This window comes from Diaporthe citri, assembly GCF_014595645.1.
Source record: "Diaporthe citri strain NFHF-8-4 chromosome Unknown scaffold_4, whole genome shotgun sequence".
NCBI classification, from domain to species: domain Eukaryota; kingdom Fungi; phylum Ascomycota; class Sordariomycetes; order Diaporthales; family Diaporthaceae; genus Diaporthe; species Diaporthe citri.
The window spans coordinates 4,482,051-4,507,318 of record NW_025064849.1 but is presented as its reverse complement, the minus strand read 5'-3'; the positions used below and the strand labels follow the sequence as shown (position 1 = coordinate 4,507,318).

Genomic DNA, 25,268 nt, shown 5'->3' with positions numbered 1-25,268 from the left:
TTTATTATATATATATTAAATTTTTTACTTTTTATATAATTAAACCCTTATGTTATATTAGTAATTTTAATGGTTAACATGATAATGTTTTATTTTCTCTGTTTACTTATTTAAGGTTGCTGCAGGGGCTGGTTTTAACCATGGATTTCGGTGCCTCAGGCATTCCCCACGGTGGTGACCGTGAATTAACCATGAATGCGCTATCGATGGTTCCTTCCGACAGCTTCCTTAGTATGGCCGAGGCAACATGGACAAAGGACTAAACTCCTTCTTGCAAGAGGAGGGCCATACGGAGCATAGGAAGAGAAAGAATGAGCACAAATGGCTGAGATGGGACGCTGCCCTGCGCTTCCTCTCGAGATCCTTGTCCGCGTAGGAGCCGTAGGAGCCGGCGGAGCCCACGAAGCGCTCCGGGTCGATCTTAAGGGCGTCCGGGCCCCAGACCTCGGTCATCTCATGTGCTACCTTGGAAGACCACATTACGTCGTTGCCCTTCTTGAGAACATACTGCCGACGGATATTGGGTTAGTAATGGTCTGAATGCTGAGTTGTTACTGGGGAGTATTTGTTTGTACCGTAGTGCCATCCTCGTCCGTCAGCTGGGTGTCCTTTGTAACGGCCCGCCTTGCCACAGCATGGTTGATCGCACGCATAGTCTCGCGTTGGCAGCTGAGCAGCAGAGGGCACTGTTTTTCAACAAGACGAAGATTAAGTGTCGCTTTTCTCAGTCCATCCTTGATTGAGTAAGTGACCAAGGGGAGGACCTCGTTGCAGATCTTGCCAGCGAGATCGGGCCGCGACAAGATGTTACTGTGTTGTATTTGCTCTGGTCAGCACTCGGCGGAATATCGGGAATATCCATATTGAAGCCAGATGACTCGGAAGGAAGACCGTCAGTCAGACATGCTTACATCAGAGTCCAGGAAAGTGCCGGGATCGAGTTCGCCGTTGATACCCAGATGTTGATAACCTCGCCCTTGCAAAGGTCATCGCCCAGCACATTGCGCTTGACCGGAGCCGCAGTGCGCAGCGCAACAAACTCTGAGACGTCCTCGTTCAGGTCCATCCGCTCATCGAAATACGGCCGAAGCGTGCTGACGATGCGATCGCGGTGGCGGGCACCAGCGCGGGCCATGGCAGGCGGGAGGAACAGCATGGAGTCGAGGGCCTCGTCAAGGTCCCAGAGCGCATCCAGGCCAGCCGGGTCGGCTCGAAAGGGGTTCGCATGCCCGTAAAATACCTCCACAGTGGCCATGGTCATCATGTCGCGCATCCAGACCCAGAGGCTCGGGACGTGCAGGCCCTGGCCGGCGTCGATGGGGTTGAGCTGCGAGCCGACGTGGGCTAGCATCGCTGCAGTCATGCGCTTCACCCCGTGGCCCATCAGCCCGGACTTGATGCCTGCCACCGTCTCAGCCGTGTAGGTGTTGGGACCTTTCTTGACGCGCTCCCCAAGCGCCTGGTGGCTGAGGTCGGCCACCTGTCTGGCGAAAGCCAGGCCCACAAGGTTGAAGTCGAGATCCCGATGGCGCATCGCTTGCTGGATCAAGTGGGGCGAGAAGATTATATAGTTCTTCTTGTTTAACAGCGGCATCGTTATCACCGGCTTGGTCGTCCTCGTCCTGGCAGCAATAGTCAGTCATGTAAGTCCCACTGGGGGTGTGGAAGGAAGTTCGCAATGGGCAGTGTTACGCCTTACCGGAGGATCGAGAAGTAGTTTGCCTCATATTTCATGAGGCCAAGTATATGCCCGATGAGTGGCAGACGGGGCTTAAAAATCGGTGGTTCATGGTGGTCTACCTTTGGGGTGATGACCTTCCCCAGAAAATGAAGAACCACCACCAAAACCGCGAGATATAAGAACACAGGAGCCATTCCGCTTAGAAGATGATTGAAAGCTTTCCGTTATCCCTCGTTACTCTTCTCACTATTCACTACTTCTCTCTGGATGTCGAGAACGTGATGCCTCAGCTGCCACTGTGAAGGAAATCCTGCCTATGCTTGAATCAACGTTGAACTCGTGGCTCAAGTTATCTACTTCGACCAAAAGGACTCACTGAAAATCTAAGAGCATCTCATTGGACATGGTAATCCGACCAAGGTGCCCACTCAGCCGGGAGAATCGGATCCTGCGTGACTGGATCAGCTTACCGGCGCAAGTCGCTCAAGTGCTAACTAGCGACCCTAAGTGCACACCTCTTGTAGGATCACCTACACGCTGGCACGCTGGCTGTCTAGCACTCCTGTTCCTCTTCCTCCCTTGGCTCGATAGGTGTCAGGTCTACACACTTGCCCCCACACACTACTCACCTTGACACGTTTTTTCAAAACCCCCGGTTGCTGACAGGATTCAAAATACTACCGTTGGCGGCCGCGGCTTATCCGCGTGCATACAAAATCCAGTGAGTGTGGATCACATGTTGGGCCACTTATTCTCATCCTTGGACATGGTGTTGTGGCCTCGTAATGAATTCACGTGCAGTGTCGGACTGAAAGACTAGACAACTGTCTAGGACTCCGGCTCAGCCCCCAAGGATCTCTAGTCTGGCTTCTTGGCTAGGTAACAGCATTGGAAAGGCTGGGCGGGATTCAAGTTCTATGGACGACTCGTGTCTTGGGTGGATGAGTTTAGTCCGGAGAGCTCGGGTGAGCTGTAAATGCCTGGGACTGGATGCTCGCCTACTTAAGCACCAGATGGCTCTCGGAAAAAGAAAAAGAAAACGGGGTTGAAAGAACATCTCGGCAGCCTCATCAACGGTGGAAATACCCAGAAGATACGTCTGTCATACTTCTGAAGACATACGTGTTTGAAAGCTTCACGATGCCTGCGTTCCCGCTGGTTCCTCTGCTCGTGGCGACACAGATAGCGGGCGTGCTCGTGGCCGTGGTGCTAGTATACTATGCCATTTGTTATCTCGCCTCACCCTTGAAAGACATCCCAGGCCCGTCTCTTGCCAAATTCACCAACCTGTGGCGCGTACATGACTACATCCACCTGACATCGCCGGGAACACAAAAGAAACTGCACGCAAAGCATGGGGTGGCGGTTCGACTTGGCCCTAACCTAGTTGCCCTCAACGACCCAGCCTTGATTCCAATCATTTACAATGCTAGGGGCAGCTTCAGGGAAGTTTGTCATCTTCTCGTCTCCTTTGCATCTGTCGTGTTACATCGCTCGATACTCACACGGCAGAGCCAGAGCAACCGTCCAAAAGGCCATCATCTACCACCTGCTCCGCAACCCGTCCGTTCTCGACAGGCTGCGGGCAGAGCTGGACGCAGCCGATTTGTCCCATCCACCCAAGTACGAAGAGGCACATGACAGCAGAAAGCTTCCTTACCTTGATGCCGTTATCAAGGAGGGCCTGCGCATGCACCCTACTGTAGGCCTTTGTTGAGCGTTAGGTGACACCCAGCCCGCAGACTTTACTACCAAAACCAGACAAGTACTCACTGACAATCCTCCACGCCTCAGTCCCCGAGCCGGGCCTGACCCTCCCAGACGGCCGCTTCATCCCCGCCGGCGTGAACGTCGGCCTCAACCCGTCCGTGATGACGCGTGACCGCAACGTCTACGGGCCGGACGCCGACGTCTTCCGCCCGGAGCGCTGGCTCCCGCGGTACGCCGAGGGCGGGCCCGAGTATGCGGCGCGGCTGCGGCGGATGGATGATCTCAACACGTTCGTCTGGGGCGGCGGCAACCGCACATGCCTGGGCCGGTTCCTGGCGACCACCAGCCTGTTCAAGGTCACGGCCATGCTGTTCCGTCGCTACGACATCGAGCTGGAGGAGCCGGCGCATGAGTGGGAGCTGAGGAGGCGCTGGATGGTCTACAATGATAAAATCAGGGTGAGGATCGCGCGTCGCAGTGGACCTGTATGAGGGAAGGAAACTTGCTACGAGATGCTACTTGAAATCTGCATTCAACATGACCCGAGGTTGCTGGGATACACGTATTGATAGAAAAGAGTAAATAGAGACTGCTGTGGCAAGTTGATCGAAGTATTATATTCGCTAAACAACTTCAAAGACAGCTGCCCCAAAGATTATATTCTCTGAGCTTTGCAGTTGGAATTAGGCAACAGATTCAATGAACAATGGGCTGACTAGTGAACGGGCTCCGGCGCACCACACACGTACTAGACAGGAATAGTTAGAGCCTGGAGTAGGCCGATCAGCTCCAACTGATCTGCTTACGACAGAAAAGTCCAAGCCGTGCTTGCTGTACCAGACCTCGGCCCCGCCTTTTCTTGATAGAAGATAAAAAGAAGCAAAGTCCAAAACCCTCAGATCTTTCTTTTCATGAAATATAAACGTAGATACCATAGCAACTGCTCAGTCCTAGGAATTCACTTTCGGATCCGTGGCCACATACGATCTCTCGAAGGCCTCCAGTCAAGGGAATGTTCAAGTGCCACTTCTCAGGATGTCTCTACTATAGCTCATCTACATTTCCCGAGGGCGTTTTCATCCTGCGGGATTGTGTTCAATAGCACGTCAGTGGCCTGCAGAAGACGATGTTGCTGCTCGAGGCATCTAGGCAGGCTCAAACCAATTCACGTAGCAGCAAAGTCAAAGATCGCCCAATGCATACGACTCATCAGTCGAGTATGGATCACTGGTAGAGACTGCGAAGGCTGCAACTTTAGGAAGTGGACCTTAAATGTATTCCGGAAAATGAACACGCAGGCTATACACACACAAACCAACCGAACCACCGTTCCCTTGTTTGCAACCCGCAAGAAGATTAAACAATAAACAATGCTTGCTCCCCGTTCCGTCTCCTGTCTCCTGCCGTATACTGACCACGAGTCTCTCACCTATGCAATTATCTCAAAATCTACGCGAGTTTGGAAATGCAAGAAGGGAAACTACCAACACTTGGCGAGCCAAGTAGATGTATATCCAAGCCGTCTTTTTTTCAACACGTCTTCGATCCAGGAATGTACCACCAGGCCAGACTCAACGTGCTTTCCTCAGTGTGTGTGTGTGAAGCCACCCTCAGTCGCCGACACCGACCGGTTGACCCCTGCCTCCTTTGGATGATTAGATTGTCCCGGGGTATCCATCATTAAACGCCGTCGCATGTATGCAGTAGAAGACGAGAGAGAAGTCGTAATGTTCGTAATTCGTCATCCAGATATTGCTCCTACACCGCATGACCCAGTCAAGGGCACACGGTGCAATTGCCGCCCGCGACAACATCGGCTGGGGTTGTCACCTCACAGCGCTCCAGAGATCTTCCTCGCCGTGTTTGCCGCCGCAGTTGTTGGGCTGTGGTTGTGGATACTGCCGACCCGGCCACTCGTCTTGCGCACGCCCGCCGGCTCCTTGCCGCTGGGGTAACCTCGAAGACTGTCACCGGTTCGCTTGCCACCGCTGCCACCGCGGACCTTGGTCAGCACGCCCGACGCGGAAGTAGCGCGCATGGGCGAGGTCTGGACCGATTTGACCCGGCCCAGTGAGCTACCGATGTTTTCGGCGTCGTTGGAAGCGTCGTCGATGACCGAGGTGTAGATGGAGGTTGTCGTGGTCGTGTGACTAACAGAACGCGACTTGGCAGAGTTGGGGGAGTTGGACACCTTGCGTGATGCTCGCATACGCAGGTGCAGCTCCTCGTCGGACTCGGCCGGTGACTGCCGTTGGACAGAGACCACCTCGGTCTGCTGCTGGATGCCGCCATTCTCCTCCTCGATCGAGGACCGGTACACACCACCGCGGCTGCTATACGGGTGGTGGCGGGTCTTTCGAGGTTGCCCTGGGGTGGGAGCGGGCAGGTAGTTCTCCTGGTCTGCTGGAGCATTTGTCCTCTCATTGTCCACCTCGCCCAACGGTGTCCTATTCGAGGGGCTGCGGTTGGGAGGCGTCGAGGTCTTGCTAGGGCTGCGGCCGATGTTGGCCTTTTGCATGGCACGGATGGGTGTGCTCGGCTGGGGGTTGGCGGCGGCCATCTCCTTGCGCAACTTCCTCTCGATGCGCTCCTCGACCCACCACTCCCGGAAGGTACCCTGGTTAAGGTGGAGCCAGTGCTGTTGCGGACCTACAACCATTCCAGGTCGCATGAATCGCATGTATGCAATGACCTCGTTGGCGGTGAAGCCGTACCTGTAGATAAGGTAGGCCCCAATGAGGCATCCTGTCCGGCCGAGTCCTGCCTTGCAGTGAACGGCAATGCCCTTCTTCCTGACGGTGATCATCTCATGGGCCAGTCTGATGAACTTCCGCACCGTGCCCATCGCTGGGCAGGTACCGTCTTCGAATATCATGTCCAGGTGCTGGATACCCAGGCCTTCGAAGTAGGATGGGGAGTACAATGCCGAGTTCAATCGCACCACCAAGCCAATGTTGCGCTCAGAAAAGTGGGAGAGGACGTTCTTGAACGGTTGTGGCAGTGTTGGGTGTGCATCGACGGCGTCCAGAGTCTTGGGCACGGTTGCCCAGAGCTCGGAGTTCTCTGGTATTCTCGCAACCGGCTCCTGCTGTGGCGAGGCGAAGGCCAGGAAGCTGGGGGTAATCCAGTTGAAGTCGCCGTGCTCTACTCTCTCGAACCTCTCGTACTCATCCAGGTCAAAGTCCTCGAGGGCACACACGCCCTCCTCCTTTGCCTTCCACACTCCATAGACGACATCCTGAACAGTGATGCCGTAGTCGGCCTGGCTATATCCAGCGTCGCGAAAGGGCATCAATGGAGGATCGACCTGGGCAATGGGTGCCAGGGCCAAGTGTGGCGGCCAGGACTGGATCAGGACCATGTAGCAAGCTAGCAGGGCCGATGCATTGGCGCGGCCTGGGGCAACAGTTAGCACGAAAGACGGTTGACCAAGCTCGGGGCCGGGAATACGTACTCCTCGGGTCCGCTCTGCTCCAGAACACGACGGGGCGATCCTTGTTCTCCTTTGCGCCCAGGATCTCATGGAACTGGAGGGCAAACCTGTAGAGGTGGCCAATGTGAAGCGGGCCAAAGTCATGGTGGAAGTTGTTGTATAGCAGAGTGTCGTCTACGGTGAAGTAGTATGGCTGCTTGTAAGGGGACTTGGGGACTGCCTGGGGCCCGTTGCCAGCCCTTTGCGACCTCTTGGTGGGCGATTTCACTGGCCCATCTGGGTAAGGGAAGAGAGTATCCTCGTTTGGCGGGTGGATATACGAGGCGAGATACAGGCGGTCTTCAGAGAATGTTAGTAAGTTTACTGGAAAAGGCTGGAGCAGGTAGTCGAGTGGGACTGCAGAAATTGGCGCCCCTGGGCCATCATTGACAGCGCTGGGAGCAAGAGAAACTCTCATCATCGTCCGGTGGGATGTTGTTGAGAATATGGGAACAGGTGCAGAATTGCGAAACAGTGTGTGCAGGTGAGGCGTGGGACCGCAGCTCGGCGCCGTTGCTCGACAGAACGTGACGTACCTGGGATGTACTCGATAATCTGCCCGAGGTTGGAGCTCTTGGAAGGACCCATGGCCGTTGACGCCGTCTCTGGCTCTGTGGCTTGGTCTATACTGTTGTGATGTCGAGCTCGAGGAAGGAGCCGGCTGCAGCTGCCGTGTGCAGTGTGCGGCCAAGGAGCGGTGCAGGGAGCTCGTATGGATACAAGTGTGCAGCGCCTCGCGGGCGGGGTGCAGTTCTGCACTCAGGATATCAAGACACGAGAGTGCACATGTGCGTGCGGCTCAATCGTGAGGCAATAATTGTATGAATTGGGTCGCAGAACACACAAAGTGAGTGGCCAATTCCCACGCCCAAAAAGGTGAGGCTGGGGATGTCAAGGTGTGAGACGGAGAGGTGAGGAGGTGAGGAGCTAAGCAGCCAGGAGCAAGCGCACGCTATGCAGTAAGCACAGACGAGTCGAGTCGCAGGCTCAGTGAGATTGAGAGCGGGATGGGAATTGGGGTGGAGGAGGAGAGGAGTTCCAAATTGATGCTTGAGGGAAAAAAAAAAAGGAACAGCAACCCTCAGGATGAAGCCGGGCAACGACGTAAATATGAGTTTTCCCAGCGGTGTGTGCAGGTGGGAGAGAAACGGAACTGCATGTTGTCATGGCCAGAGAGTCTGTTGCATGATAATAGAGAGCTGGTTTGTTATTGCCTGGAGCTGGGCCCCGTTGCCTCGACTGCAGGCCAATGGCGGCCCATGTCGTGCCGGGGGGCCCGTCCGGGGTCCTTTTTTAGGCGTCGCTTGCTGTCGTCCAAGCAACCAACGGACTCGGGACGGGACCAAAGGGCCAACGCACCTGGGCACTGCACTGCAAATGGCACACTGCAAGGTGCACACTGCGGGTAGCACTGCAGGCCTGCGGCGTTCAGGCCAGGCCCGTTTTCCAAGCCCCCGGGACCCGCCCAGCTGAGTCCCATGCCTGAGCATGAGCCTCCTTCCAAGCTTCGTCTGACCCCACACCGTCTCTGCCCGCCCACCCGACCAGCTCGACCTTCCGCCCATCGTTGTTGCAGCAGCAGCAGCGTGGCAGCAGCGTGTGGGCGGTCTCTTATCTTATCGGGCCCGAGGTCTGCACCTGCACCTGCACCTGCACCTGCACAGCTCTCGATCAATCTCACAGCCTCGAACAGCAGCTCCCCCACCAGATCGACGGCGGCGCGCACATAAGACCACTCAATTGGAATCCTCCCGCTGCAGAGCCCCTGTGCCATTCCCAACAGACAATCCTCAAAAGTTCGTTCCAGATCTGACTGTCCCGACTTTTCCCCACGCATCATGGCCACTCACGCCGACCCAGACTTCCCCTGCTCGCTGTAAGTCGGCATGACTCTCTCCCTTTTTTTTTTCTGCTGTCAGACCTAGGACTCCTTCGCTGAGAGATGCCTGTCTCGTGTGTGTGTGCCCACAGCCAGATCGACGTGCCCTTCCCGACCGCTCGCCTGTCCTCGATCGCAATCAAGGCCATAACCGTCGACAAGGAGCTGTCACCCCTGGTCCGCCGAGAATTCTCTACCGTCAACGGCGCGTCCGCGTCCGGCGGCGCTGGCGGTGTCGACGGTGGTGATGATGATGTCACGGGACAGAACGTCATGAGGGTGCTATACAAGGCCACCACAAACCGGATGCTGCGGGTCTCAGTCAACTCTTTCATGGACAGCCTGTCGCTCATCCTGGAGGTCATGGAGAGGCTCGATGCCGATGTGCTCGAGTCCAGACCGATCGAACCGCAGGCTGGGCCGTTCCGGTGATTCACAACACCCCACACAACCACGTCACGTCACATGTCGCGGCTCCACCCCGAGAGGATTGCTTTGGGAAAGCTGGAATAGAAGCCTTGTCTTGCACGTCTGAGTTTAAGAATAGGCCCCGTCAGAACCTTTCCACTCCGCCAGGCGCAGCACCGCGTATCCCTGTCACGCGAAGGAGTCGTGACAGTCAGGCTCCCAACACGCCCCACCAGCCCTAGCAGGGCCCCCATGAAGCGCAGCCCAAATCAAGACTTCGTGACCGTCACCCTGCTCTTGTCTGATGCAGAGTGTCAGCCGGTCTCCAGAGCTCTTCCCGCACCTGACACAGACGGGTGATGTCTTGTAACCCCAGCCTCCTCGCCCGCCAGAAAGGGCCATGGTCCAGCCAGTAGAAAAGTAGAAACATTCCAGACTTACAGAAAGCCACGTGGTCCCGGATGTGCTCGGCCTTCTCCTTGGTCTGCGGGTAGTACCACGCCGCATTCTCCAGCTTCTTGCCGTCTGCATGGATGCTGTAATAGCTTGCATCCCCCTTCCAGGGGCAGTGGGTCGAGTGATCCGTCTTGGACAAGTAGTCGGTTTTGACAGATGCCGGTGGGAAGTACACATTCCCATCCACCTCCTCCCATGTGTCCGTCTCCGCGAGTACGGTGTCGCCGACGGTGGCTTTGGCGTGACCGGAAGGCATGATGGTGATATAGCTTGGTGAGTAAGTCTACAAGTGTTGTGATTGTGTATGCGAAGTGGTCAGTCGTCAAAGTCCGGAACTAATTCAGAGACTATGAAACATCTTCCCTCAACTTATATGTGATGGCAAGCTTAATCAGCAGCCTCCAATTGACTTTGATTGCGGGGTAGTTATTGGGGGCCGGAACGTGAAGATGCGTCTTGTAGCTACAAGGCAGGTAGCTCGAGGTACTCGTCGGGGTTTCCATCCCACGAGGCTTGGTAGGTGGTATCTTGCAGGAGGGGCGTTTGTCAAGTCACGTCTTAGAAGCCCGAGGCGGATGAGCAACCAATGCCTCACGAGGAATAGGCGATATTAACCTATTCTATCCTGACTGACATGCAGATGCATACTGAACAAACCCTGCCTATATCTATAATTTGTTATGCAGAAAGCAACGTACAAACCGCCAATCCGATGTCAAACGCCGTACCGTGCCTTGAATGCTTGAGAGTGCAATTGTGTACAAACACCACACACCACACACCACACACCACACACCACACACCACACACCACATATCTTCACTCACTCACTCACTCACTCAGCCACATCGGCCCCACCAAAGCACGTCTCCTCGAAATTCGCCAGCTTGGGCATCTCGTCCTGCACCTTCAGGAAAGTCTCCAGCTCACACCACCCGTCGACCCTGCTGGCGTCGCACTCGGGGAAGCTCCATCCTAGCGGCACCGTCCGCTGGTTTAGAATGAAGTGGATGTACTTGGTCTCGCCCGCGCCCTCGTCCTCGGTAGCCGGTCCTGTCCGCCTTCACGGGCCTGGGCGCCCTGATGACCTCCATGTCCAGCCTCGCGCCGAAGGGTGTCAGGTGTGACACGGTGAAGTTGTGCTGGCCCGGGTACGCATTGGGCGACAGGGGCGGGTTGTCCTGGAACTGCGTCAAACCCATTGCGGTCAGCACCGAAATAATGTTTGTATCGTGGCTGAAGTCCAGGTAGAGGGACTGGTTAAGCGGAAATGTCTCGGTGCTGCTGTCGAGGGTTGTGTTGATCTGTGAGCCCGAGTAACCCAGGGTGTGGTTCCGCAGCCTGGCCATCACTTCTTGCTGGTATCCGATTCCGACGGCTCGCTTTGCGTGGGTGCGTTAGTTGACTTTCCGATTTGAGAGCTCGTCTTGCTTCAACTTACCCCGGTCTTTGACTGGAAACCACTATCTCCTGAGAAGAAGAGGTCTGCTTTCCTTAGTCAGCAATCAAATGGACGCTGGTCGAGTGGAGGCAAGCCTCAAATTCAGCCGCCTGCTCAAGAAGTACGCACCGACTGAGTAGCTAAAATGGATCCACTCTTCATACGTGAAGAGATCGCAGAAACGACTGAAGCCATAGGCCACCTGGGCAGTACCGTGTCAGTGTCATCTGTTGAGAAGGTGCTGCTAGGTGGCGGGAGACCAAAGAGCCAGACCCAAGCAAACTTACTGTTTCGTATGGGCACATATTCTGTGCCGCGTACGTATCTTCTATGGTCCAATCGTACCCTTGAATCATGCTGCTGATGCGGGCAGTTGCTGTGGAAAAGTCAGCCTCAGACCAGCGCTCATGGGGCTCGATCAAAGGAAAATCGTACCCTTTTGCAGGTAGATCTGCACCCACTCGACTGTGGCATTTCTCCCACCATGGTCAAACTCCCCATTCGGGCAGTTCTTGTAACCCGCCAGCGAGTTATTGAACCCTTTCTCCTCGATGATGACCTCGATGGTGGCGTTCCTCGTCCACTCTAGGCCAAAGAACCCGGCGACAAAATACTCGGCTGACTTCAGCATGCGGTCCTGTGTGGTAGTCCGCACAATGATTCTGCTGTTGGGGTTGTACAGTGACGAGTACATGTACGAGTGCAAGATGCCCGAGTCGAACAGCTCCTGCCTGCCCTTGGGCACCAGGATCTCGGCGCCGAGGGCGTAGCTCCAGTCGTTGAGGAACTCGAGCGGGCCGGAGGCCTTGAAGCCGGACCCGGCCGTCCTGGCCGCAGCTATCCGCTCGCCAAAGGTGACCACGTTGGAGCCCGTGCCTCCGGTTGGGTAACGTGAGCCGTGGCGCGACAGCATCTGCACCTGGACGATGTCTGCTCCTGCCGGCAGGGGGTACTCGTCGACGCCAAAGCCGGGGGACGGCGTGTAGGGCGAGAGGAAGCCCATCATCTGGAAGATGCTCTCATTCTTGGACGACATGCCCTCGATGGGGATGGCCGTCTGAAGAGGCTGGTTCGGCACATAGGTCGCCGTGGGGTTCAGAGTCCACGTCTGAGCCAGGAAGGCCGGCGCCCCGGTCGCGGTAGGCCCAGCCCACAGCTCCGGGGAGGTCTGGAAGTACTGAGGGACCTTTGGGGTCGGCTGGCAGCCACAGCCCGAGCCCGGGCGGGGACGGAAGCCGAAGGCGCCGGGGTTGATTGCGAGGTGCAATGCCACAAAGACCAGCAGGCAGGAGATGATGGTGATGAGGATAGCCCTGAGGTTGACATTGCGCAGGCGGCTGGGAGGCCGAGGTTGGTATGCCGGGGGCTGCTCCAGGGGCGTCTCTGGCCCGTCCTCGCCATAGTCTTCTCGGCCCTGGACCAGCTGGTAGCCCTGTGCCTCCTTGGGCTTCAGCTTCAGGGGTGCGGGCACCATCGTCAACGTCGTCTTGTGGATAGAGCGGTCAAATTGCAGTGAGAGCTCGGGTCCCTCACATGGCAGTCGTCACACACACACAGGGCACGTCGAGTTGGAGACGCAGGTGGGGACGTGTCAGAGGGAGCTCCCGAGCGCACGGGCCGCCAGTTGCTATATTTACTTCGGCCCCTGTTGGTCCCCACTCAACCTTCAACATCGTGGGTAGGAATGTGTAGGATTTTCATCTGCATGCTAACGCTTTCCGAGACAGACCAGTCTCCTCTTCCAAAGGCACGCGTGTGGAGTGAGTCTGGGCACCATTGCTGTTTAGGCAGCGGGTTCCGATAGACGGCGATGTCCACATTCTAGGTGACCTCGTGACGACCGTTCTTGACGGTTTGTGCAGAATGAGAAGATCAAACAAGACTGGTCTGCCACTGCGGTCTCTGCGACTGGACCCGTTGAGATTATTCCTCGACTGCAGTTGACACCGACGGACATAAAAGAGGTATTTCCTGGAAAATAGCACGGCGTTCACGGCACGGCACCGGGACGGGACGGGACGGGATATTTCGCGCTATCCACGCGTTGTGTTCCGGACGGCTGCAGCAACTAGGCGCAAGTGCGCCTTGCGTACAGGCTCACACAGTCAAGGACGGCCAGGTCGCTCACAAACCCGTTTCACCGCCATGCAGTGCTCCCACAAGGTCCAGGCCGCCGGGCCACCCGTTTGACAACCAGACGAAGCACAACTCGTGTGGCGGGCGTGCGGGGCGAAAAAGCAACTTGCCAGACCTGCAGAGACGGACCTGCAGACAAGGTCTGCAAGCACGGTATCTCGGCCAATTTTGTGGTGCTGTTTCTTGTGCTGGGAGCGGGAGGTTGCAGAGGACGTTGTATGCCAAGGTGTCGAGACGTGCCAGGCGATTCTGAGAGGTGTGAGCGGAGCGTATGAAGAGAGTGAAGGCGAGCGAGCAGTCTCACTTGCTGATATCTAGCATGTCTCGAAGCTGAGAGCTTTTGATGTTTGGAACACGGTTGGATAAAGCAGTTGGAGGGAGTACCTTCGCCAGACTTGGAGTCACAGATTGTGAGGATTGAGCGGGTTCCTGGAGGGCACTCAGACGGTGGCTGCGGTCTTGTACTGCAGCTTAGGCAGACCTCGAAGATCGTCTGGCTGGAGATGTGTTGACGAGAAGTACGGGAGGCAGATGGCACGGCAAAAACCTTGGTACTGTATGCTCACTGTCCTTCTTGCTGGGATTCAGGGCTTCCAGCATTGAACGCGCAGACTGGATGAGTTTTTGAACAAAGAAAGATGCTACCATATGAGTGAATGATGCTACTCTTTCATGATACTTCATTCATAAGAGCCATTTTTGTTGTTCCATCACGTACGACCATACCCATTGGAATACACGGGATCCCGTCCGCTCTCCCATAGTTAAGCCGGTGAGGGCGGGCGTAGTAACAGTACCCCGACATGCCGCACCGCCAACCAAAGAAACTCGTGGGAATGAGCCTGCGAATTGTCTTAGACGCTTTGTCAACGAACGGAAGGCGGTGAGTTGGATGCTGCGGAGAAGTAACATCGCAGGAGATCACAGCTGCCGGCCAAGCAAATGTGGTGATTCTGTAAGCTGCAGTATGTGACCTGCCTCATGCGGGCTCGGTATGTCCCTGACGTCGCCAGCGCCGCCAGGGCGCATCAACTCTTGAATCCAAGACAGGCACATTTGTTCAGGGGCAGTTCCGTCCCGTGGCCAAGCAGCATACGCATATGCAGAGAGAAAAGGGGTTGGGGGCTGCCATTTGCTATGTGCACGCCCACCCGTAGCCCTAGTGAACCGCCTCAGGATTGCTGGACCGCATACAGCATAGGACGACCATCGATGCACCAGAACTGCTCACAAGCTGGAAGCCGAGCTATGGTGGTCTCAGACAACGAAAGAATCAGAGCCAGAACCAGTCTGTCAACATAAACTCTAATCTGGCCAGCGTCCCACAATGGAGAGCTGTACTACAGCAGAGAGCACTTAGTTTTTTGCTCCCAATCTAGCTTCCCACAGGTGAGGCTTGCCCCAATTCAACCTCTACTGAGAGGCCGCCCACCGGCTGCCACCGGCTCCTCCTCCGCAACACCCGAATTCAAGCTTACGGTAACACAAACGGACATCGGAGAGCGAGCAACGGACATGGACCTCTCGATCAGGCTCGAGCCGAGAGCGAGTTCCGTCGAGATCAGCGATCAGCGATCAGCGCGCGGGAGCGTGAGTTTGGAAGTTCGGAGGGAGTGACGTTGGTGGAAGAGTCCTGGATCCCCAGTCGTCATCACGTGTGCCGGTCCCCCGTCTGGCCCGTCCTGTCTGCCTGTCCGTCCAGCCTGCCAGCCCATGCCCATGGGTCCCATGGCCCCAAGCCAGATCCGGACGGCGCCCCTGAAGCGAGTGACAGACGGCATTGAGAAATCTGACGGCATCTCATTGGACTCGGCCGCTGTCTTCCTTATCTCTTGGCAAAGGCCCGCCTCTGCAATTAGCCCGAGAGCTTGTTTCGACTTGACCGGGGCCTGCTCCCATATCTGTACACCGGCAGCGTCTAGTGGGCAAGCACGAGTGGGACTCCAGGTTTCTTTATCCCTCCTGCCCGGCCTGCCTGGCGGAATTTGAAATCGCGAGGGTGAGCGGCAAAGCTGGGGTGCATGAGGCAAAAGACATGCTTTTGCTCAGCCCTGACCCGGGTCTGGGCACAAGGCAGCAGGGCAGGACTGCGGTTCCCCGGCCCCCCGACTGGGTTCACTGATCAGGCCACCCGCCCCGTCTTGGGTGCGTGTGGGTGCTTGAGATGAAGCCCAACAGCAACCTTAAAAATAAAAACAGCGCAGGCTGCACGGCGGTGATTCCGGAGCCCTATCCTGACACTCTCAGATGGTTTGCCAAGCCTCTTGGACCTGACCATGCGAGCGTCTTGGGATGGGGCAGGTCGAATCAGCATGGATACCTGAAGAAATTTACAATTTTGCGCTGCTGGGGAGATGCCGGGCATCGGAGATGGGAGGCGAGTGCGGGTGCAACGCCCGGCGCTGCATGACTGAATTGTCTGACATGGAAGTCCGGGGCCGACGTTCACTGATTGATCTGCTCGGGTGGCCTGGTGGCTGATAGATAACTGGTGATGGGCTTGTGGCGGACCATTTCGGGATGCTCTGTTGTTAGATACGAGTGCAGGAGGAGATATGATAAACAAGTGGGCACGCCTCAAGTGAGCCTCAAGAGTGTCTTGCTAACACCAAGGACAAATGGTTTGCTAACGGATTCAGCCCTGCCCCCAGTTTTAGGACCCGGGGCAGACCGAGACGTCAATGGATGTGGACGGGACCTGGCCTGGACCCTTGAAAATGGGTGCTCTCCTGCATGACATGGCATGGACGGCATGGCACATGGGGATGTTGCTGGTGATGGCTGCCGAAGTGTAAGCGATGGACCGACTGAAGTGCTGGTCACCGCTGTCGGAGCCATCCGGAGACGTTGAGCACCGCGCCGTGAGACGTAGTAGATACAAAACTGCCAATGCGGTCAGTGGCAGGCTGCCCAGGAAGCAAAAAAATGCCCAGGCGGTTGTCTGTCAACAGCCCCTCCGAGAGTCCTTCACATGGGCGCAGCTTGACCTGCACAATTACACCATAAACAACTCTACCACTCCAGCAAACCCGGCGCAAGTCATGAGCATGCGTGGCATCCCCAGAACTCAAATCATCGACAACCCTGAGGCCGATCCAGCCTGGCCGCCTGGCCGATGGGCATCCGATCTCTGCCGCTGCAGTTCGCCCGCGTCCACACCCACGCCCACGCATTCATTCACCTTGCCCGATCCGGCACTCAACACCCCTGTCGCCGAGCCCCCACAGGCCCCGAGTGTTGTCGATGCCGCGTCTTTTCTTCTTTTTGCTCCTCCTGCACGTCAACCCCCAGTTGACCCAGAAATGATTCAAATAGAGCAGACACGTTGCATGATGGACACTTGTCCTGCTTTTGCTCATCTCCTCCAGGCTGAATGGGCGAGAGGCAGAGCTGTCAAAGGGGGGCAGAAGCAGACCCGGGACCTGACGTCTGCAGGGGTCTGGATTGCTGCGCAGTGAAGCCGTTTGCCATTTACAGTATCGTATCCCCACGGTTCGCCATCTGTATTCCAGAAGACCCCCTCCCCTTGTCCGTCTTCAGGCTCTTCACCTCACGATCAGATGCCCGCGGACACTGGACGTTGGAGCCTCTGTAGATGTGCCTGGGCCGCCGACTACGGAACGGAGCCACCAGGTAGCTGGACTCTCCGTATCCTGCCAGCTGTCGGCTGGCAGATCTGCTTGGGCACGGCCCCTTGTGTGTGTGCGTGTGTGCGTGTGCGTGTGCGCGCTTGTGCAAGAACAACTTTGGAAGTTACTGTGGCAGTAGTAAGCCCTAGCATAGTACCTACCACCTGGAAGGAAGGCACGGATGCAGAAGCCACATGCCGAAGAACCGCCTCCTGGCTAGCAGATCGACGGCTGTCGGCGAGCCCTGGCGGTGCTCGCAGTGCTCGCAGTGCTGGCTGGCACACGACAACTGGAGGGCGTCGTATCACTGGTAGCCATGAGCTGATGGCTTCAGCAAATCCACCCTTCCGCGGGATGAACACGGCGTGGGGTACCCTCGATAACGTCCCCTTTCCCCGTCACTCTTCAGCCACATCCCCTCTATGGCGTCCTGCTAACGCCTCTCACTGGAGGGTCACTGTTCTTCTGCCTGGGGTCCCTGGGGCCCTTGCCAAAACCCCACGAGTGGAAGCATCTGGCGGGCGATCCGACCGACTGGGAGACACTTCCCGGCACCACCGCCAGCGCCTTGACAATTGCAATTCTTTTGCTCTGCTCTGCTCTGTTCTGCAGCCCCCCTCAGGCACTAGCCGTAGCAGTAACCATCTGTGCAAACTGGCCAGGGCACAAAGGACTGTCAGCCTATGGGCAGGCGGGCCCATCGAAAGCAGAAGACGCGAACGCCCAAACCGTCCGCAGTAGGGTGGTCTGCACACAAAACGGTCCGGATAGCAAAAGGCTCTAAACCTCTAGCCTCTCGCACAACCCAGATCTGAGTCTGAGTCGCCCACGCCGACCCGGAAAACTCGCCCCAGAACGACAGTCAAGCCAGCCCAGTTGTTGGTCGGCCAGACGGGCTGCAAGAACCGGCTTGCCTGGCTAATCTCAAGGGACTGGCTGGGGGGGGGGGGCTGGCTTGTGTGGCGCCCCCAGAAAAGAACCCGGGGACTTTTCTTCCTCTCGCCTTTCTAGATCAAGCCTCACGACCTGCATCGACATCGAGACCAGGGCCCCCTGTGTTAGTCGCCCACGCATCTCTCCTTCCTGGCCCACTGCTATCCACCGAGATCACCAAGAACGCATGCCTGGTCCATCTTGTTAGCTTTCATATATTACTACTCTTATCCCGCGTTCCACCCCCCTTGGCGCCTCCTCGACTTTTGCTCTCTGCTTCTTGAATTTATCGAGTGGCCTCCTGCCGTACGCCGTTACACCTCGACAGCTTTGAGTCGCGGCACCCGCACGCTCCAGAAGGGGAAGCTTACATCGCTCCTCACCTCCCCTCCTCTCACCCACCACCCACCCCTCCGACCTCCTCACGACAAGGTGGTGATACCGTCAGCTTCACCAACAACGCCCCATTCACTCCGGCACCATGTCGTACTCATGGATCGGAGCACCGGCCGTCTTCAATGGCACCAACGCGGAGACCGGTGGTGATTCTGGTGCGTAGCAGAGCTTTCTCCAAAAGGACGCAGCACAATGCTGCTGTTCATTGTCATGAGTCGGTGGTGGTAGCTGACAGTCTTCCCTAGCCACCGAGAACCTGAACCAATGGTATTCATCCGGTGACCAGGCCTTCATCATTGTGGCCTCGTGTATGGTGTTGATCATGATGCCCGGCATCGCCTTCCTCTATTCGGGCCTCGCTCGAAGAAAATCCGCCCTCTCGATGATCTGGGTCGTCATGATGTCCTTCTCTGTCATCATCTTCCAATGGTACTTCTGGGGCTACTCGCTCGCCTTCAGCTCCGTCGCCACCAACGGCTTCATCGGCGACCTGCACCACTTCGGCCTCATGAACACCCTCGCCGTGCCCTCGCCGGGCTCGCCCCTGATCCCCGAGCTCCTGTACTCCTTCTACCAGATGCAGTTCTGCGCCGTCACTGGCGCCCTCGTCGTCGGCGCCACCGCCGAGCGCGGCCGTGTCCTCCCCGCCATGGTCTTCACCTTCTTCTGGGCCACCCTCGTCTACTGCCCCATCGCCTGCTGGGTCTGGAACATCAACGGCTGGGCCTTCAACTACGGCGTCCTCGACTACGCCGGCGGCGGGCCCGTCGAGATCGGCTCGGGCATGTCGGCACTCGCCTACTCGTGGGTCCTCGGGCGCCGCAACGAGAAGATGATGCTCAACTTCCGCCCGCACAACATATCCCTCATCCTCCTGGGCACCATCCTCCTGTGGTTCGGCTGGCTCGGCTTCAACGGAGGCTCCGCGTTCGGCGCCAACCTCCGCGCCACCATGGCCTGCTGGAACTCGTGCCTGACCGCCATGTTTGCGGCCATGACCTGGTGCCTTCTCGATTTCCGTCTGGCCAAGAAATGGTCCCTCGTCGGCTGGTGCTCCGGCACCATTTCCGGTCTCGTGGCCGCCACCCCCAGCGTCTGGTTTCATCCCACCCTGGGCATCTGTCATTCTCGGTGTGGTCACCGGTATCTGCTGCAACTTTGGCACCAAGATCAAGTTCCTGGTCGGCATTGACGACTCCCTCGATGTGTTTGCCGAGCACGGCATCGGCGGTATTGTCGGCCTCGTCTTCAATGCGCTCTTCGGCGCAGGCTACATCATCGGCCTGGACGGTGTCAACACCGGCGTGATCACTGGCGGCTGGCTCGATCACAACTACAAGCAGCTGTACATCCAGATTGCGTACATTTGTGCGTGCTCGGGCTACGCCTTTGTCGTGTCCGCCATCATTGCGAAGATCATCGATCTCATCCCCGGGCTGAAGCTCCGGGCCAGCGAGGAGGCTGAGTTGCTGGGTATGGACGACGACCAGCACGGCGAGTTCGGTATGTACTCATTTCCACCAAAGGCTTCTTTGATACCTAGTGTTCTTTGTGTTCTTTATGCTAACCCGCCTGTGCCCACAGCCTACGACTACGTCGAGGTCCGCCGAGACTTCCTGGCCTGGACCCCTGCCCAACAGGAGCAACGCATCGACGGCGTCGGCCTGGTTCCCCAGCACGGCATCGAGGAACACCAAATACTGGCGAACGGCACCGCCTCCCGGGGCAGCGAAGAGGCGGAGAAGCGGGCTGTCGGGTCGTCCGACCGGTCCAACAACGACCGGGCCAGCAACGACAGGCCACAATGAGAAGGCCGCGTCGCGTGTTTTACTTTTCTCTCCGGCTTTAATAATACAAGATGATATTTGAAGATTGGTCGGTCACTCGGTTTCGAGCAGCGTGCTTGAGGATAGAGAGCACTACGGGATGGGATTTACTGGCATTGGCGTGGGGGTTTTGTTTTTTTACGGACTCGTCTGGACTGGGGTACAAAAAGTTCGAGTGGTGCTTGTGCTTTCAGGCTGGTGTCATCTACTTACAACTCGAGCGTGTGGACCATTCTCGGGCAACCACTTGTGACGTCGTTACTGGTTCAGATTGGCCTTTTGTCTCGATTATCTTGAAATATACCCACTTTACACTTATTACTGTTGAGGCCTTTTTTCTAAGACTCGTGATACCAACTGATACCAACTGCACTCGTGACTGCGGTTTAGTCTGCCAGATGGAATCAAAGTATGGAGAACCAGTATCCTATGAAGCCAATTCTGCCGAGGCGTGTTACGAGGTGAGCCACCTGTTTGAGACCGCAAAAAAAAAAAAAAAAAAAAAAAGGGGGGGGGGGGAGCTGTCGGCTAGCCACCAGCGGACAGATCCCAACACACTACGGTTTTCCCTTCTCGATGGCCCTACTAACATCCATGGACGTATCAGTCGCACACGACGCATACCAAGGCCAACTTCGAAACCGCCATCATCGGCCTCAATCGAGCAAATAGACCGCAAGCCAGTCAAGTCCATGTCGTGTCGAACCCCCCGTCCCCCACAGATATCGAACAGTTCACAGACAGGCCGGCGCCACCGACCATATGAACCCGCCCGATTATACTGGACAATCACGGTATGCCAAGGAGCCAACACTTCCTTATCTCGGGAGGACAACCCTGCAAGAACAAGGGACAAAACAGGGGACCCAGTTCCGCGGTAGCTGACAGTAGTGCCGACGACTGCATTCGCGGGCGGTCGGGCGGCTTCTGATTGCTGGCTCCTGGGCACCCGATCGTCATCGGGCTCGGTGGCAGACCACGGTGTTGTTATTGTTACCTCCTGCGACAGCCCTCAGCTCCCCATAGAACGATGGGCACAGGGAGGAGTTTGAAGGGAAGAGGCTGTGTTTCGACTGCGATGATTGATTATCGGGATAGCATCATCACACAACCCAGTGAGATACGGCCCGCTCGATTCCCCATGGGGGCGAGCATGCACGCACGCACAAGAGTACCGGCATGCAGCACCCCACACTCACAGAGTTTGGATCTATCTGTCTGTCAGAGCCCCAAGGGATCAACTAACTACGTGCATCTGAAATCCAGAGCGCCGGTACTGGCGATGCAATCTCCACCGCCCACATCGTCGTCACCTGGAGCTTCTCTCCTTATCTACCGGACTCGCACTAGCCGGGTGCCACTAGCTAGCCCACCTCAGCCTTCACCCTCGCGCCTGGGCGGGCAGAGATAAGGGAGAGCAAGCAGCCTAATAAATGCCTAACCCTTCTCCCACGCTGCCGCCCTCAGCGCACACATGTGCGTCTGCATGAACTGGCCTGCACCCGGCTGTCGGGAACCCCCCAAAGACATGGGATGGGATCTCCGTGGCGCTTCCCTGGTGGTGGTTGGCCCCGATCTGGGCCTGCTCACCATCTCACCATCCCCACGCCGCCCGGGGGTCAGCCTCACTCATCACAGGCATATTCACAGGATGGTGGGGGCCGCGGCACGACACGTACCGTGCGTGCATGCCCAGCCGTGCGTGCGTGTGTGCATGTGCTGCCGTATATCTGCAGCCCCATTTCTTTGCGCCTTGTCTTTCGTTGGGTCTGTACACGACGCGGTTCCGAGGAGCCGGGACGGCATGCGTCGACCCTTTTTTGCTGGGCGAGGCTTGCTGGTTCGCGTGGGTTGATGCATTCACACCCTTGACATCTCGTGGCCCACCCCCTCTCCTACCACACGCCTCTCGAGCAACACCATCTGGATCATCGTGGAGAATAAATCGTGTGGGTGGGGGTCCCGGCTTGGCGGCCATTGTGTGCTGACCCCATCTCTGGGCCCGGGCTGAAAGGTGCACGCTGTGCGTGGTCTTTATCGAACATAGGTGCACGGGAGTCAGTGTTGTAGGTGCTCGAGACTGCCTCAATGTGCTGGGAACGGGGTGACGGGCAGGAGCGTCTCCCGCTGTGTGCTTTGAGGCTGAGTACTGGACGTCTTTGCAGCAGCCCCAACTGGTCGACAGCCTCATCCTCACCAGCCAACAATATCCACTCTCAAAAGGACGAGAAGCAGACGCTATGGTCCAGAAACTCTAGACTGTGAGTGTTGCGCGGATCCCAGCTACGCCAGACGGGCAAGACAACTCGACCAAGATAGGGCCATTCCTAAGAAACATTTCCTCATTATCATCTGAGACCCCACGAGACTTCCCAACCACTGCTTGTACAATGTCGGGTCAGTCAGGCGCTCCCGCGTCAAGTCTGGCCCGCACGCAATCCGACCCACATCTCTAGGTTGCACTGCTTCGCGGCAGCCAAGCGAGCCACGATTTTGAGCCGCTTAATTACGTACGGGTAACATTCAACCTACCTCCACTGCATCAGGCCTGTTCTGGTTACGGTTTCTTTTGTCAACACTCACCAATGATCACTTCTTCACCTCTTCACCATACTAAAGGGTTTACTGTCTCCCCCCGTTCAGCCGCAGTTCCGACGGCCATCGTGATACCGAAACGTTGGCATGGCTCTTCGAGATGTTTTGTGGTGCCTCTTGTGTTGTTCATATCCGGACATTCAAGTTTCTTGATCAGGATTTGTATTTCCACCCTTTGATCTCACTATTTACAACCGAAATCTAAAAAAAGGATGCCACGCGCCTTTTTTTTTTTTTTTTTTTTTTTTTTTCCCACACTCTCCCCCACCCATCGCTCATCAAAACTTAGGCGACGGTCAGGGAGTAGGCGGTGGTCTTGAAGACGGTCTCGGCGCCGGTGAAGGGCTCGGTACCGGCCTGCAGGCTGGTGATCCAGTTGCTGTCGGCGACGCCCTGGTTCTGGACAAGGTAGGTGAGGAACTCCATCATGTCGCCCGAGAAGTCCTCGACGGGCGAGTCCGCCACGAACGAGTAGACGGTCGTGTCGCCGTTGGGGCCCTCGTACAGCTTGAAAGAGGTGGACCCGATGGTCGGCGTGGCGATGGCAGAGCCCGTCGACGAGATGGGGCCCGCGCCGCCGTACGCGGCCAGCCACACCATGATCTCGTACGAGTTGGTGCCGCCCTGGGTAGGGGCCAGCCACAGGTCGTACGACACGTCGGCGACGATGTCGGTGTTGGAGTAGCTGTGGCCCTTGTTAGTCCGCGATGCCTTGGTTGCATTTCGAGGATGGGGGAGAACTCACGTCCACTTCCAGGTGGAAGGAATGGACTTGACAGCGCTCAGCTGCTTGCCGACGTTCTCAAGAGCGGCGTTGGAGTAGGACTTGACCGAGGTGGAACCGCCCTCCCAGTTCCAGTTGGTCTCCCAGGCGACGGTGGTTCCGTCGATGCTGTCGAACGAGGTGCACTGCTTTCCAGAGGTGGCCTGGGCCGCGCCCCAGTTGTTGTGGTAGATGGTGTACGGGCCGGCCTCCTTGGAGCCGAAGGAGTCGCAGGAGATCTCGGTCGCCCTCTTGACCGAGGGGGCAGCCGTGACCGAGGTCGCGGCCAGCACGATGGAGGCGATTTCAGCGGTGAACTTCATTTTGGCTTGTCGTGGAGGTTGTTTGTACAAATATTGACTTTGGATTCGAACGAGTGAAGGTCAGCAGCACCAGGGCTTAGAAACGAAAAGACTGTGGATGAGTAGACAGACAAGGCTGAAGAGGAAGCAGGACCTACGGGAAAAGCATCGCAGCGATCGCCCTCGAGAGGTTATATTCTCGACGGGATCCCCACACGCAGCCGGCCCCTGAGTGTGGTTCGGCTGGACCCGACTCGACGGCATCCACACGGGGACCCAAGGCGTGTTTCAAGCAGAGCGAACGCAAATTAAACAAGGCCCACCAATCCGCTCACTGCGTCGGAGCCGCATGCCCCGATTGATGGGAAATGGCAGCCCATTCTACGTGAGGCTGCTTCGTCTTGATGGCACCTGACGTCCGAAAAGGAACATGCCTGCTTTGTGCACGTTTGCTGTTGAATCTGCCCGCTTTGCACCGGGTCCCGGCCTACAACTATGTACCGAGCGACGCCAGTATCGCCTGTCTCTCCTATTGCTGTGTTTCTCCAGATTCTTTGTTTGGGAGATCAAGAAACGCCAAGACCGAGTCAGGCTGTTCATCCGTTGCTGTTTGCAGACAGGATCCCCCCGTGTAGCTACAACGGCCTTGACTAAGTCCCCAGGCCGTCGCCCTTCTTGGGACCAAAAAAGGCTGAGCCTCTCCAGCTGAAAAGTATAAAAATAATGCCCAGCGTCATGCGCAGTGCCTCCTCTCGTGTGTTCTGCCACCCCTGTGCTCCGGGAGCCAATAAATCCTCCACCACCCGAGTTGTGGTCAGTTCCCGAGCCATTCGAGATGAAGGCCCCTCAGAAAGGGACCATATCCCCAAGGGGCTGATGGGGCAACCGGGAGACACAAAAAAACAAGCTCGTCGAAGCTCGAGTCCCGAGACACTGCCGGCGCCTGTAATCCCCGTTCAGGGGACCCCGCCTGTCCCCCGAGCCCCACCAGCCTCGGCCGGATGTGACGCCATTCCGGGCCATGATCGTCGGCCACACGCGTGGGAAGGACACGGCCCATCTCGTCATCTTGTGGGGGAGGCACATTGTGTCCCCTGTAATTCCAGGCTTGCCTCGCGGCCTCAATGGTGGGAAATGTTTCGTCGTCTGACCTGGGACATGCACGATGAGTGCGCGGATCCTTCCTCTATGCGTCAGGCCTGATCGACAACCATCAACTCAATCGTGGATAAGGGAGGAAGGGCGGAGGCACGGCAGCGAGTCTTGTCCTTCAAAAACCCAGTACAGGGCGAACTGGTCAGGTAGCTGGCCCACGCCTTGTGGCTCCTGGCTGGAGCCGACCTTGTTGTGCCGGTTCTCGAAAGCCGCCAACTCGGTTTCCAGTGGATCATACCCGGGGGGCCAGCCAGACAAGGGTCGTTTTATTTGCTCTGGTAGCCATCGTGCCACGGTCATCTGGTCAACGGCCGAGCAAACATCAATCGCCGATGTCTCCGAGGGAAACGAGTTCCGCTGGGGGGGGGGGGGGGTCTCTCGGGTGTGCCGATGGGTAAGGGGTGAGTAGCGCTGCGACGGTATGTGGACCGCATCCGAGCATATCATGGCTCATACTCGACGCTGGATAGGCACATCCAGTGAGCG

General features: G+C 56.9%; 8 protein-coding genes across 8 annotated transcripts; 3 read left to right on the top strand and 5 right to left on the bottom strand.

Annotated features, from left to right (window-relative positions):
- Positions 1 to 228: 228 nt before the first annotated feature.
- On the bottom strand, positions 229 to 1,534 carry INS49_010381 (uncharacterized protein; the record flags this gene model as incomplete). The annotated part of the gene is made up of 3 exons (XM_043171107.1): positions 229 to 507; positions 576 to 810; positions 912 to 1,534. 3 exons carry the CDS (start codon positions 1,532 to 1,534, stop codon positions 229 to 231), a joined length of 1,137 nt encoding a protein of 378 aa, XP_043025672.1.
- Positions 1,535 to 2,821: 1,287 nt separating this feature from the next.
- Positions 2,822 to 3,882, top strand: INS49_010380 (uncharacterized protein; the record flags this gene model as incomplete). Its single annotated transcript, XM_043171106.1, has 3 exons — positions 2,822 to 3,130; positions 3,216 to 3,383; positions 3,448 to 3,882. The coding sequence occupies 3 exons, from the start codon at positions 2,822 to 2,824 to the stop codon at positions 3,880 to 3,882; spliced, it is 912 nt and encodes a 303-aa protein (XP_043025671.1).
- A 1,340-nt stretch (positions 3,883 to 5,222) lies between these two features.
- Positions 5,223 to 7,451, bottom strand: INS49_010379 (uncharacterized protein; the record flags this gene model as incomplete). The annotated part of the gene is made up of 3 exons (XM_043171105.1): positions 5,223 to 6,787; positions 6,846 to 7,163; positions 7,400 to 7,451. 3 exons carry the CDS (start codon positions 7,449 to 7,451, stop codon positions 5,223 to 5,225), a joined length of 1,935 nt encoding a protein of 644 aa, XP_043025670.1.
- A 1,250-nt stretch (positions 7,452 to 8,701) lies between these two features.
- INS49_010378 (uncharacterized protein) lies at positions 8,702 to 9,174 on the top strand (the record flags this gene model as incomplete). The annotated part of the gene is made up of 2 exons (XM_043171104.1): positions 8,702 to 8,739; positions 8,835 to 9,174. The coding sequence occupies 2 exons, from the start codon at positions 8,702 to 8,704 to the stop codon at positions 9,172 to 9,174; spliced, it is 378 nt and encodes a 125-aa protein (XP_043025669.1).
- Positions 9,175 to 9,419: 245 nt separating this feature from the next.
- On the bottom strand, positions 9,420 to 9,862 carry INS49_010377 (uncharacterized protein; the record flags this gene model as incomplete). The annotated part of the gene is made up of 2 exons (XM_043171103.1): positions 9,420 to 9,451; positions 9,592 to 9,862. The coding sequence occupies 2 exons, from the start codon at positions 9,860 to 9,862 to the stop codon at positions 9,420 to 9,422; spliced, it is 303 nt and encodes a 100-aa protein (XP_043025668.1).
- Positions 9,863 to 10,441: 579 nt separating this feature from the next.
- INS49_010376 (uncharacterized protein) lies at positions 10,442 to 12,521 on the bottom strand (the record flags this gene model as incomplete). The annotated part of the gene is made up of 6 exons (XM_043171102.1): positions 10,442 to 10,645; positions 10,674 to 10,988; positions 11,048 to 11,091; positions 11,177 to 11,249; positions 11,335 to 11,423; positions 11,483 to 12,521. 6 exons carry the CDS (start codon positions 12,519 to 12,521, stop codon positions 10,442 to 10,444), a joined length of 1,764 nt encoding a protein of 587 aa, XP_043025667.1.
- Positions 12,522 to 18,226: 5,705 nt separating this feature from the next.
- Positions 18,227 to 19,949, top strand: INS49_010375 (uncharacterized protein; the record flags this gene model as incomplete). The annotated part of the gene is made up of 4 exons (XM_043171101.1): positions 18,227 to 18,296; positions 18,387 to 19,234; positions 19,311 to 19,644; positions 19,726 to 19,949. The coding sequence occupies 4 exons, from the start codon at positions 18,227 to 18,229 to the stop codon at positions 19,947 to 19,949; spliced, it is 1,476 nt and encodes a 491-aa protein (XP_043025666.1).
- Positions 19,950 to 22,847: 2,898 nt separating this feature from the next.
- On the bottom strand, positions 22,848 to 23,648 carry INS49_010374 (uncharacterized protein; the record flags this gene model as incomplete). Its single annotated transcript, XM_043171100.1, has 2 exons — positions 22,848 to 23,247; positions 23,308 to 23,648. 2 exons carry the CDS (start codon positions 23,646 to 23,648, stop codon positions 22,848 to 22,850), a joined length of 741 nt encoding a protein of 246 aa, XP_043025665.1.
- Positions 23,649 to 25,268: the final 1,620 nt, after the last annotated feature.